The sequence below is a fragment of the Taeniopygia guttata genome, chromosome Z (genome assembly GCF_048771995.1).
Source record: "Taeniopygia guttata chromosome Z, bTaeGut7.mat, whole genome shotgun sequence".
In the NCBI taxonomy this organism is placed as follows: Eukaryota; Metazoa; Chordata; class Aves; order Passeriformes; family Estrildidae; genus Taeniopygia; species Taeniopygia guttata.
In genome coordinates, this window is record NC_133063.1 from 58,530,682 (window position 1) to 58,544,415 (window position 13,734).

The following is a 13,734-nucleotide window of genomic DNA, read 5'->3' on the forward strand; positions in this document are numbered from 1 at the left end:
AAAGTTCCACCTAAACAAACTGTATACTGTTAGTAAACTCAAGCTATTTTAATTTCACTCATGATATTGTCTTTTCTCAAAAACAAATACGTATTATGAATTTCAGAAATATATTTACTATAACCTTACCATGACTATGAGGTTTTCTGAAGTAGGGCCTAGTGCTTCCAAAGACTCTGGTTCATCTGTTGGCCTCTTGTAATGGAAAGCTGTTCCAGCAACATCAAATTTTCTTGGCCAGTCAATAGTCCAGGCACCATTAATATAGTAGTCATCCTCTTCAGATTTTAAAGCTTAAAAAAAAATACAAGCCACCTAAAAATTGGAAGCAGCATTTATAATGGAGAAGCCACTGTAAATTTATCTACTAATCTGTTAGAAGTATGTAAGCTTCAGCTCTATATCACTGTTTTTTCAAGCAATACAAAGCTTTTTCTTTGGCCCTAGTAAAAGTATCCCTCAAGTAAATCAAAAATTTTGCCTCCGCAATAATCTTCAATGTGCAGATTATTTTGCAGATTTCAACATGCAGTGCTGCATGAAATGAACCAGAATGCCTCATGCAACTTGAACTATTACTTTGATCTACATGAGATACATGCACGTCTGAAATGTATAATCAATTATCAACCTCATCTTTACATTAAGAGGCTGGGGCATGGAATAAGTATCACAATGTGCAGAGGAGAAAAAGAGAAGGAACATTGAGTCTGACATATGGTACCAGTCAGCTGTTTCGTTGCCTATATCCACTAGGTTTTTTTTGCCTTACTAAAGCACAAATACAAGATATTTTTACTACAAACTGAATTATTAGCTACTTAATCTGATATTTTATCCTTCTTAATTTACAGCCTTGAAACACAAAAAGACTGTAGAAAAAACAAAACTTTCTTAGCTAATCAACCATTAGGATAGGTAAGTGCATCTTATTCAGTGATTTGAATTTGATATTTCATTAATAATATTACATTAAGTTCCTAAATATGAAACTGACATTGTATCTTAAAGTGAATATTCAGTTAATTAAATATTAACTTCTTGATTTAAGGTGAAGTTTACCAAGTTTTACACACTTTATTTTTTTTTTTATGTACTTATTTATTTAAAATAGATCACGTTTTTAAAGGAAAAATGATGGTTGGAGCCCCATAGTCAAAGAGCATGTCATATTTCATTGAGACAAATAACTGATTTTACTGGATAGGGGAAACTTCCCATCATAATGCTAAGGAGTAAGACAACTTCAATTATCTAACATTTTACTCTCAACTACATGTGTGTGGACAGTTGGTTTACCTTTAACAGTTAGGGAAAATGCCTCAGTGATGCTTAAGTTGTCTAAAACAGATCAGAGAGCATTCATGTGAGCAGGAGATAGAGAGGTCATACTATTCTACTGGCGACAATGACATTCAGCAGAAATTAGTAACTATTTCCATTAGCACCATAAGGTCTGAAAATTAACAAATGTATGCTATATATGCTTAAAATAATATACATCCAGAAGAAAAGTAGTCAATTTTTACCTGCCTGCCAATGAAAAATGCATTTTCATTCTCTAAGTACATTTACCTAATGCCAGTTATGCACAGGTGAAGGCCACAGTTGTGAACAGCAGTGCAACTATTACTTTATAATAATTATGCAGTGGCATAATGCTAGTAGCATATGAGACAGAAAGAACAAGTTCATGTTCATAATCAAATCATTTATGAGGATCTGAAATGCAGTAAGCCCACAGAAAATCAGCATAAGAGGAAAGCCAGGTGTCACCTTGGATGAAGCCATTTAAGGGAAGATAACAGCACTACTAAATATGCAGTTTTTTCTGCAGCTTTGAGCACAGACAGTTTTGTTTTTCTGCAGCTTTGAACATAGACAGGTTCTCTGTTGGAGAAATCACTTAAAATATTGTAGTATTTGTGCAGCTGCAGAAATGGGCTTTTGACCAATTTTGTCACTAGGAGTGATACTGGTGAAAAAATGATCAGCCGATCAAGGTGAAAGAGGACAGGAGCTAGCTTAGCTAATTGAATTGTCTAACTGCACTCCAAACTTGAGGTCATGGATTTCAAAGGAACTCCATTCTAGTTTAAGGAACTCTGGGATGTGTGCTGTGAGTTAGTTTGAAAGTCTTAGTTTGAATAAAGGAGTCAGTGTGAGAACTACAGAGGAAGAGGGGTTTATTTTTTTGGTATGTTAGAATCATATATAAAGAATGTCCTTACCAATGTAGTTTTTTGACATTGCCACTTCTCTTATTTCAATGTGCACAGAACCTCTTGGAATGTGAATCACTTCCATATATCCTGTAAGGCAAAGATAAATTTTATTTAGGATGGAAAACTCTCTAAACTTCATACAAAAATTTTTAACTGATAGCAAGAACTTAAGTATTCAGGAATTCCTTTTTTTAAGTGCTAATAAAGTATTTTCAACAGTATCTTAAACAATTTAGAAATGTCTTCAGGAACACAGAATAATTCACGTGTAAGAGGATTTCAGTCAATCATTCAGTTGAACTTCCTGCTGCAAGCAGGCGCAGCTAAGAGATCAGATTGAGTTACTCAGAGCTTTATCCTGATGGGTCATGAAAAACTCCAAAGATGGCAACTGTACAACCTTTCTAGGAAATCTGATCCACTGCTAGACTGTCTTCCTGAGGAACAGCTTTTTCTTCTGTTTGGTTAGTCACCTTCCTTCTATCAGTTTATAGCTCCTGTCTTGTCTCCATGTACCCACCAGAGAGCCTGACTCTGTTTTCTCCATGACCTCCTTATAGTATTGGAGGGCTCATACCAGATCCGCATAAACCAGAGGATTCTGCAGGCTGAGCAAGCCCGGTTCTCTCAACCTCTCCTCACAGAGGGTCAAGTGTTCCAGATCCCCATAATCATGTGGTCCCCTACTGCACAGAATTAACTGCAGTGCACCACTCTATTTCCTGAATTATGGAGTCCAAAATCTGAAAACACTAAGACTACAAGATTAATATTTTTTGAGCTAAATTTTAAAATAATAGGCTATATATATTTCCTGAATTCTTAATATTATGAACCTCTGAGACTTTTCTGTATTCTTGCTATTCTAAAATTTCATGCATTACTATCAAATTCTACCATATACGGCAAAATAATAGATAAAACAATAAAACATAATACAATAAAACATCGCTCTTAATATACCACCATATCTAAAAAAATAACAAAAAACTTCACCAACAGAAGTAAGCATTCAATAATTAAACACATTGTTGTATTTGGGATAAATCCAAACTAATACACGAAGCCATGAAACAACAGGGAAACATAGTCAAAGTGAATGACCAGCAGCAATGCTATATTGGGAATTGAAGGCAGCATTTGTATTTGCTATAGAGTAATTAGCACTGGTAAATGCTAAAAGCATTGTGCAACAGAATGGACATACATGTACATACCTCCTCTGGGCAATGAACCATTGAAGAAACCTTCAATGGCTTCACATGTACTCCCATCTCCTCCACAAACACGGCATCTATCTTCCTTAGCATCAGACCCCAAAATATTATCACAACCTACATGCTGAGAACAGATAAGAACAAATATTTTAATAGGATACCAATGCTCATGCACCGTTATTTCTAAAGTTTCTTTCAAGTGTTTCTCTCGAGTTTGAGATATTCAAGTTCTTATTTTTACCTACCCTATTGTTGATAACCAGTCCTTTAAGTGGGTTTTTACTCGACAATGAAAGAAGATAAAAAAGGAGAAGAATTTGCATTTTGGGTTTTTATTAAATCTTGATTAATAAGAACCTTGCATTTCTACTGTGACTTCTAGGAAGGGATTTCACAGTGTTTTGCATGTTATATAATTATTATACTTATTAATAAATTATTACTGATGTTTGATATTACAACAGCTTCATGCCATCTATAATTTTTTTTAAAGCCAACATTTGCTGTGTGATCCTTAAACATTTAGATAGCATAAATAGCATTCTAAGGCATTACAGTTTCATAGACCATATAGATCACATGCTGGAGGGGAAACTTGTAATTTGTATAGGTATGAATGTAGAGTGTAAATTACTTCACAGTAAGAATAAACGCAGAAACAAGTAGGCTGTAACCAGAATAAAGATTGCAGCTTGCCAATATTTTTCCGGGACTCATATAAAGAAGAAGGTAGCTACCTAATTATCTAGCTGTCTTTGTTTCCTGTCTGGCACTATTATTTGCCATCTTGTAAACAGCTAATACACACATTAAAAGAAAGTTAAAATACCTTCAATAACTGACTAAATATTATTATTTTAACTATTTACATTGTGACTAACTGATTCACTAAGATGGTAGACACCAAACTTTCTTCACTGTTCATTCTCAACTTGAGATTCTTTTCATTGGTTTACAAAAACATGGCAGAAATTTTATCGCACTATGTCATTCAATAAACATTCATCTTCAGCCCTCCATTTAGCAAAGCATTTCAGCATTAAGTTAAGCTTTAGTTATGTCAGTTGTTTTGTTGAAATCAAATAATTTTTAGAGTCATCAGTACTTTTGAAATATCTAGACCTAAATACATAATTAAATACTTTGCTAAACTGAGGAAGAAGTGGAATGTTAATAAACAAAAAATATGGCACAAAACCCCAATCCTATTGAAATTCTTCTAATGAAGTTCTATGGAACTTTTACAAGATAATCAGATTTTTAGTAAATGGCAAATACTTACATCATTATACATTTTTACTAGAACCACAGGGCAATAGTCATGACTTTCTGTTTCAATTACATTAGCAGCATGATTTTTTGCAACAGGATGAACTAGTTAAACAGATTAATATGTTCACATTTAGTGTTTTTCAGCCAGAGTGATGTTATAACTAAAATAATGAAATAACCCTTGGAAGAGTGCAAGGAGCCTGTTCATCTCCTGTTGCCATTTCCATCAACTCTTCAATAGAAACCACAAAGCAAGAAAAATTATAAAGTGGCAGATTCTAGTAATGTCTCTGAGAAGTTACCGAAATTCAAATTATTTGTCTATTTTATGTAATACCTTTTTTAACTTTCTGTCTCAGTCTTACACTTTCATTAACAACTTGACCTGTCAACACTCCCTTTCATATAATATACAAGTGCCTTAACTAAATATAGGTAACAGCAGACACAACAAAGAAATCCATAAGTACTTTATAAAACATTTGTAACCTTGCATTCTCCATTGATACAGATATCCAGTGAATCAGCATTGCACTGAGTCCCATCTATTACTGCAGGAGCACGTTCAGTGTAAAAATTATACCCTTCCGCCAAGCAGTTTAATGCACATGGTTTAACCCCACCTGGACAACAAAATCAAATGAAAGGGGAAAAAAATTAACAAAAAATTAGTTAAAAATATTATACATAAACAGATCTGCAATTTACAGTCTTACCTCATATCTGACATATACAAGGTATATCTTTTATTTAACTTTCCCTTAATGGTTTCTTGACTTGACTCTTCTCTTTTGCAAAAACAAGTTGTATGGTATTTCACACAGGAAGATATGACAAGGTTGTCTGGGTCCATAATGATGCTATTATGCTGGTACAATCCTAATGGTTATTTAACAATTTCAAACAACGAGATACTACTTCACTAATTGAAAAGGAAAAATAGCAATGGAATGTAGTCCTAGAAGTTTATCAAAACCAAGATCAGAAAATTTCAGTTGGGAATTCAGTCCTATTGAATTTCACTACAGCTCACACCACATGATCATGACAACCTTTCTTAGGCTTTTAATCTAAAAACCTGTTTGTAAAACTATTTAGTCTGTTAAGCTAAAAATCATTGGTCAATCATTTTATTTAAGTCAATAAAGTATAAAACCCACAAGTTATACACTCCAGCTTTAGAACAGGAAAAAATTTATTAAATTATGATATTAAAAATACCGCAATTATTAGTCTTTAGAGACTTATATAATGCTTTTACTTCTTTCTAATTTTCCTAATACGTTCCTGACTTTAGTAAAGGCAAAGTTATTATGAGATTACTTAACACTAAACTCAACACTGTATAATAATAGGCACTTGCAGATCACTTATGGAATATCTAATTCTAGTACAGATGCAGGTGGAGAACTGCTCCATATTTTTAAAGTGGAGTCTCTACAATGATGTTGACTCATCTTCAGATCAAAACAAAATCTACTAGAATAAAGAAATTTTGCTCTTCAGTAACACTTGCAGCGACTGACAAAAGTACAAGCTTAAAAATCTTAGCTCACACTATCTTTGTCAAAACATTATATTTACAAACATTACCCTCTGTACAACATTTATATAATTTAGAAATCTTCACATATGATAATGGTTTTGCAATGCTAACCATTACCTCCAGTGTAGGGCTTCCAGTTATAATACTTTCCCCGGAAAGGCATATTGTCAAAATCCGCACACTGCTTCTCTCTAAAATCACGAGCCCCTGGAGGACATGGCTAAAAAATTAACATAAAACCTTAATTTATTTCAAATATAAACATGAAAAGAAATGCTTAGAAGCTTATACTGCAAACACAATCATGCAAGTGATTAGCAGGTTTTGTCTTGTGGCTCTGACTCTGAAATTTGCTTTATTATTTTACAGTTGAATTGTCCATTTTCAATCTTAGGCTGGCATGAAATAGCTGAAGTGATTTAAAGAAAGGTAAGTGTTATATAACAGATTCCATAAAACTGGAAAATCAGAATCCTGTCAAACTATGTGTCATAATCAATCCGTCAGTTACCTTCTTATAACCACATTAAAAACAGCTGGAAAAATAATTTTGTTGGAGTTGTAGGTTTAATTATACTTTACAAAGCTGCTGTACTGAGACACATTATTAAGACATCAAGGAAAAAAAACATTGCTACAGAAATACATCACTCCTGCTTACCTGTTGCCTTGACACAAGTATTTTTTAAGGCTAAGAAAGAGAATAGATAGCATGTCTGGCTCTTATTACCAGCCTCCATGAGTCAAGAAATAAAAATTTTCATTTAAATTTTCATTGCTTTGCATTAACAATCACAAAACCATGAAGTAACATTTTTACTTGGCATGAGGGTAGATTTAAGTAAAATTAATCTTGGAAAGAATTACAGGAGAAATAGAATTCTTTGCTATTTATAACATTTTTCATCATCAGTTTCAAAGTAATCTTGAATATACCCTCATGTTATTAAACGTTGTCAATGTTTAAGTACCTGCTAAAATTGCAAGGTTCATCAGAAAGTATTTAAAACACAGATTAAAATGTTGTTTAGAGTGAATGGGAAAAGGATTTTTTTGACAGACATCAGAGGTGTTAATAACAATTATTACTTTATGAACAAGAAAATAGTAAATTTTATGGCATTTTACTTGTCTTCCTGTATAGCTAAGCCAGTTAACTCCTCCCAGGAATCTGAAATGCATTCAAGTGTAAGGGAATTTTTAGTTTTTAATTTTAATTTTCTCTATTACTCTACTACCCCCTTTCTAATTAAAAATTCATTTTTAAATACAATGCATTAGCTGGTAAGAACAGAGTAGTGCAATTACTTTTATTCAAGAATCCTTTGGATGATAACAAGAATGATTCAAAATAACTATGTAATTAAAAAAAAAAATAATTTCAGGGTGTTTTTAATAGTAACCCAAACTAAATTTGCCCCCTTGCATCACATCCTCGAAGCAGTGAAACAGTCAGTCTTGACATCCCTCAAAGCTAGAGCCCGAATCTCTTGGGTACTGGTCACTTCACACTCCTTCAGTCCCATTTGTTCAGCTCCTAATCTACACAACTGGTATTTTTATTGCACTGAATTCTCCTTACAAGTTAGGTAATTAAACCCTTTATCTAAATAAACCCTTTCTCTTATTCTAGGATAAAACAATAAAATATGAAGACGAGTAAAGAAGGATCAAGATTTTCTGTTTTATACTCAGAAAACATTCTCGCTACCTGATCTTTGAGAGGTAGTCTTGCTGCCTAATTTTCTTATCTTTTTTTAGTATCTTACCAATATGTGACAGGAGGTAAAACTAAAGGCTACAATCTCAAGAAATACATTCAAAACTGTGCTTGACAAACCTGGTTGCCTTCTATGACACAGTGACCTTCCTAGTTGCTGTTGGGTGAGTGGTGGACATTGCTTGCCTGGATTTCTCCAAAGCTCTCAGTATTGTTTCCCACAGCCTTCTTCTGCAGAAGCTGATGTGTTATGGGCTAGACAAGGGGTCTGCAGGGTGGGCAGGGACGTGGCTGACCCAGGGCAGTGGTCGATCACTTCTCTTCAAATCGACAGCCTGGCACAAGGGCTGTTCCCAGGGACTGATACTGGGCCCAGCACTGTTTATTTTTCTGAGTGATCTAGAAGATGGGATCAAGTGCATCCTGGTGCAGTTTTTCAATAATAATATGCTGGTTGAGGAAGCGGGTGCTTGTGAAGGGAGAGCCACCCTGCAGAAAGATCTGGATAAGCTGCAGTAGTGGGATGATGAGAACACTGTGAAGTTCAGCGAGGCCAAGTGTAAGGTTTTGCACTTGGAAAAGCAAAACCTTAGTCCAGGAGTGCAGCACAGACAGGGATCCACACAGCTTGGGAGCACTCTGTGGAAGGGGCCGGGCGCTCCTGGTGGATCAGCTCCATCGGAGTGCTCAGTGAGCTCCTGCAGCACAGGAAGGGAGCAGCTCCTGGGTGGCCCCAACAAGAGCCTCACCAGCAGAGATGAAGTCCTTATCCCACCCCACACAGGGCCTGTCAGGCCACACCTGCAATACTGGGTCTGGTTTTGGCCCCCAAAGCACAGAACAGGTGGGGACAGGCTGGGGAGGCCCAGAGGAGAGCCACAAAGGCAGTCCCAGGGCTGGGAAGCCTGGCAGTGAGGAATGGCTGAGGGAACTGTGTTTGTTCAGCTGTGAGAAAGGAAGGCTTGGGGGAGGCCTTCCCCATGTTACAGTATTTGAAGGGTGGCTACAAAGAAGATGGAGAGTCTCTCTTTTGCAAGGAGTCACATAGAGGAGATGTAATTTGTACAAGTAATTCCTGGGCAGATTCTGATTGAATACAAAAGAGAAACTTTTCTCAATGAGAACAACTGGCCATTGGAATAATTTCCTCAGAACAGTGGTAATTTCACAACCAGACAATATTTTTAAGATTTGGCTGGACAAAGTGCTAGGCCATCCTGTCCAGACCATGTTTTTGCAGATAAATGTTGGACCAGATAGTCCTTGATGTCTCTTCCAACCTAAGACTCTATGAAAATCCTAGGCACAGAAATGCAAAAAGATTACCACCAGGTAAGCCACAAAATGCATTTACAAAATGAGATCTCTTTGGCACTACCTCTTTGAGTATGTGTTCTTTCTCTAATATAAACATGCAATAACTGCTTTTCTTTATTGGGTAAGATATTTCACTTTTTTTCATGCAATTATAATACATGGATAACACAAGCTAAAGACTGCTTGTGTTTCCTAATGCTCTTTTATGAGACTGCATATCATGAGGTAGGAATGCAGCAAGCATATGAGAACTTAAAATCATGCCTAAATAAAGTTGTGAGAAGAAGAAGTTTTGAGTTTAAAAAGTGTTAACAAATTACTAAACCTACACTGACACAACACCTGTTCATCTTGGAGTCTGGGGTTCAGTAGATTTCAAAACTTGTTATTTCCTATTAACAAAGGTCTATACAACCCCTCAGAGAAGATCAGAACCAAGCCAGAAGAAAGACAGTTCAAATTCAGGTACTATTACAATATATGGCTTCTTACATCAATTCATTTCAGAAAAAAAATTGCTTGAAAATATTAAAATAATGAAAGAAACAAAATATATCAGTGAATGTATGCATAATGAAAGAAACACACCCTCCCCAAAAGAAATGAACATTCTTTCAAGAGAAAGGATGTTAAATACAATAATCTTTTAAAAGTATGTATACACATCTATATACATAAGACATTTTCAGAAGCAAACCATATTTTTCATCATATATTAAAAAAAATTACACTTTTTCAGTTTTAGATATATATCAAATTCAGATCCACGTCTTTATAAATATTTTAAATCAATCAGTTACTATAACTGAGAAATTATGTTTCTTGCAATTCTACTAGAATTTTGTACTTCCTTTAAAATTAAAAACACTTTGGATGGAAAAAATACATATTTTCTATTAGAGATAATGTGGTTGGCGGTAAAAATTTTTGATGAGCATGTTCTTTTTACCACCCTTATGTTTCCAGAACTTATTAGCTAATGTTATTTTCTGCTGATCTCAATGTTTCCATTAGCAGATGCCTTTTGAATTAAGAAGTCATATATGGCTTTGGAAGTGCTTGATGAGAAATAAGTCTAGTAGGAGTGCGTGCACTGTTTCCAAAGGATTAAAATGGTAAAAAAAAGACAAGAGAACTAGTTCATGTCTGCAAGAAAACTGAAGCCAAAATGAGGGGGTTTTTGGATTCTGAATGGTAGGCACTTTAGGCAGGGTTATGTTGAAAGTTATAGATGGGCAATAAATGTTGACACTGCAAAAGAAACTTCAACAGAAAAAAATGTACAAAGAGCACATTATTCATAAAAACAACAACACATTTGCATGCTTCCATGCTCACATTAATCAACATACCATTCCATTAAAACTATCAAAGACTAACTATCAAGCACTAAGGACTAACACAAATTTTGAAACAAAACCTATTACTGTCTCTGATTCTTAGTGACATAGAATCCCAAATATTGCTATGAAAGAAATGAACTAGAATTATCAAAACCATTAAGACTATAAATTTAGACTTCTGAAAGTACTGGAAAACCATACCATAAAACATGCAAAAAATGGATCACAAACTGTAAGAATGGCATTTCCAAACTGCCTGGCTTGAGTTTGCAATCGTTTGTATATCAGACCTAGGCAATGAAATGAAAAGTTCTCTTTCCAATACCTTTTTGAAATTACTGACTGAAATATGAGAATATGTAGGAAACGAGTATTTCAGAATAGAGTGCTGTAATTTTAAAATATTTCAATAGATGGTTGCAGTAGTTTGAATGGATGCAAATGACTACACTCAGGTATGAACAATTGACTGTGAATGCACAGCTGGAGTGACCTCCTAAACAGCACTTTTAAGAAAGTGTTTTGGGCACAATGAATCAACTTGCTACTAAATGAACATTGTCATTACCATAAGAAAAATTAATAAAATATGAAAATGAATGAACAGAATCCCAGTTGGGAGATACTTGACTGATACAGGTTTAAAAGAAAGACAAATAATAATATAAATCAGTATTTTTGCATAAGTTTTATCAACTAAAACTTGATAAAAATTTTTAATTCTTTAAAGTTTTAATGAGTTTTACCAGTACAATTCCTGTTTAAATTAAAAGGATAATGAAACATGCCTACATTTTGGTAAATCACTTAGCTTAGTAGTAGATAGCATCATGAAAGATGTTGTAATAGTTCAATAAAGCATATGTGAAATTTACTACATACTGACTGATATATTTCAGTAAGCAGTCGTGTGGTTGCCTAATTTGAAAGCAGATTTCCTATCAGCTGTAAGAATTAGAAAGACACCTGGTGTAACTCAATGTTTTAATTTGTGAACTACAACTACAAAAATATTTCTTGTTTCTTAAATACTCCAATTATAAAAAGACCATCTGAGTGAAAGTAAAGAGAAAGGTAAATTATTTGCCGAGTATCATCTGATAAACCAGATCCATTAAAATTAAAATTGTACCAAGACAGACAAATGTAAATATACACATCTACAGAAAAACAAACAAACAAACAAACAAAAAACCAAACGAAAACAAAAAACCAAAACCCCACAGTCAAGGATCCAGAATGGTGCATTGGATTTTGGAGGTTAGACAACTGGAAAAATTTTACAGCTCCTACTGGACAGCATCTAAAGTTCAGTTTTTCTTACTACACTGTGACCACTTCTTGTTGTGTGAACAGGGCAGCTGTGATCAATAGTAAGAAAGTAATTTTTAATTAGGAAATTTTTAATACTGCCTAATAATGAGAATAACCTCCACAGAGAAATTTGCAGGGACAGAAATTACAATAATTAATAATGATCATAAATGCAAATTTTTCCAAAGAATTAGTATACAAACAATTATAATTTCCTGAATATATAAAAAGATTAAGAGGAGAAATAATATCTTAGCTATTGATTCTCTCTGTGTTACAAACTTCCTTGATTTAAGATGAAAATTAATATGGATTTAAAGCTAAAATAGTAGGAGAGTCTTTTTATATTTGCACTGCTACTGACCTGCAATTTGACTTGGAAACTTATTAGTGACATTCCTTATAGTGTGTATTTTTTCCTGGTTTGAATTTTAAGTTACCTGAATTTTTAATTTAGGTTCATAATTTGACCACATATATTTATACTGTGTTCCACCCCTTCAGGATCCCTGTCCAGTGAGCTCAGCTGTAAAATGTAACCGCAGAATCATTCTAGTAATACAGTAACTAGCAAATACCTGGGGGCAAAACAGCAAGTTTTGAATACATTTGCATAGAGCATGTAAAAGGATAGTGTAACACATTAGCACTGAATGTTACAAAGGTATAAAAAGTGTAAAAGGGCTTAAAAGTAGGTTCATGGAGAATACTTGTGGCAGTTGATGTGATACAGATACAACATGAGTTCCAGCAAACTTTAGCAACACAGCTTTTGGAAATGCACATGGTAAACCAATAGAAAAGTCATCCTTTGCCTTTGTCATCCATCCTTTGTCAAAAGTATATAATTTATTCCCTAAAAACCTGTTATAGGCCACTGCTGGAAGGTAAGACAGTGGGCTGGACAGATTTTTGCCCAATGTGGAATGATCCTTGTTCACATTTACCGCGGAAGCTCAAGTTGAACTGACTCTAGGCCTTAATGCAACAGCACTAGCTAGACACCACATCAAGATGGGATCCTAACGTTTACCAGAACACACAGGGTGCCTGCAATATAGGTGTGCCTTATGGAACTGTTTGCCAATTAAGCACAGAATCCATACACCTTCCGAACTGGAGAAAAAATGCATCCATTGCTGGTAAGTCATAAAACAGTCAAGCTGATCACAGTAGAGTAAAAATTACTTACATCAGTATTACAGGAGCGATAACGCTTCCTTTCTCCAATACAATACTTGCCTCCACCTGACGGCCTGGAAAAACATGTTTATATGTTAGGATATGGCCTAGAACAAACACAATGAAATGTGTTTGAAATGCATGAAATATACTAATGCATTCTTAATATTAATACAAGTCCAAGAGGTCTATATTACATAAATAAAAATAAAAATACATTCAAGTTTTAAGATGAGATTTTGATAAGAATTGTATCTTTGACTTGCATGGGAGCAGACACAAAATATTACTTGGAACTTGAAAAATCATCACTCATAGTATTGCTGGAGTCTGCACAAGTCCCCAAAAAAAACCCAAACTGTTGATTTTAATTATTTGCTTGGTTTATAAAATTAAAATGAGATATGTGTAAGCAACCTATATGATACTTTTTTTTCAATTATCTCATCTTACTTGAAAACCAAAAGACTGGTTTTATACTTGGGACCAGCAAAGACTGTATATTCTAGTTCAGAAATTTTACTCTGATTTTAATTAATCAGTATTAAATCTGAGGAAACTCTGGAGTAAACATATTTCTATTAGTGTAGGTAATTGT

General features: G+C 34.4%; 1 protein-coding gene across 2 annotated transcripts in view; it reads right to left on the bottom strand.

Moving 5' to 3' along the window:
- ADAMTS6 (ADAM metallopeptidase with thrombospondin type 1 motif 6) overlaps nucleotides 1–13,734 on the bottom strand; it is a 146,032-nt gene that overhangs the window by 29,696 nt on the left and 102,602 nt on the right. For both annotated transcript variants that reach the window (XM_072921911.1, XM_072921910.1), the window contains exons 14-19: nucleotides 13,147–13,210; nucleotides 6,378–6,480; nucleotides 5,204–5,337; nucleotides 3,443–3,566; nucleotides 2,232–2,312; nucleotides 130–293 (exon numbers count right to left, since the gene is read on the bottom strand). In XM_072921911.1, coding sequence (XP_072778012.1) covers nucleotides 130–293; nucleotides 2,232–2,312; nucleotides 3,443–3,566; nucleotides 5,204–5,337; nucleotides 6,378–6,480; nucleotides 13,147–13,210 — 670 coding nt within the window. The remainder of the gene's footprint in view (nucleotides 1–129; nucleotides 294–2,231; nucleotides 2,313–3,442; nucleotides 3,567–5,203; nucleotides 5,338–6,377; nucleotides 6,481–13,146; nucleotides 13,211–13,734) is intronic.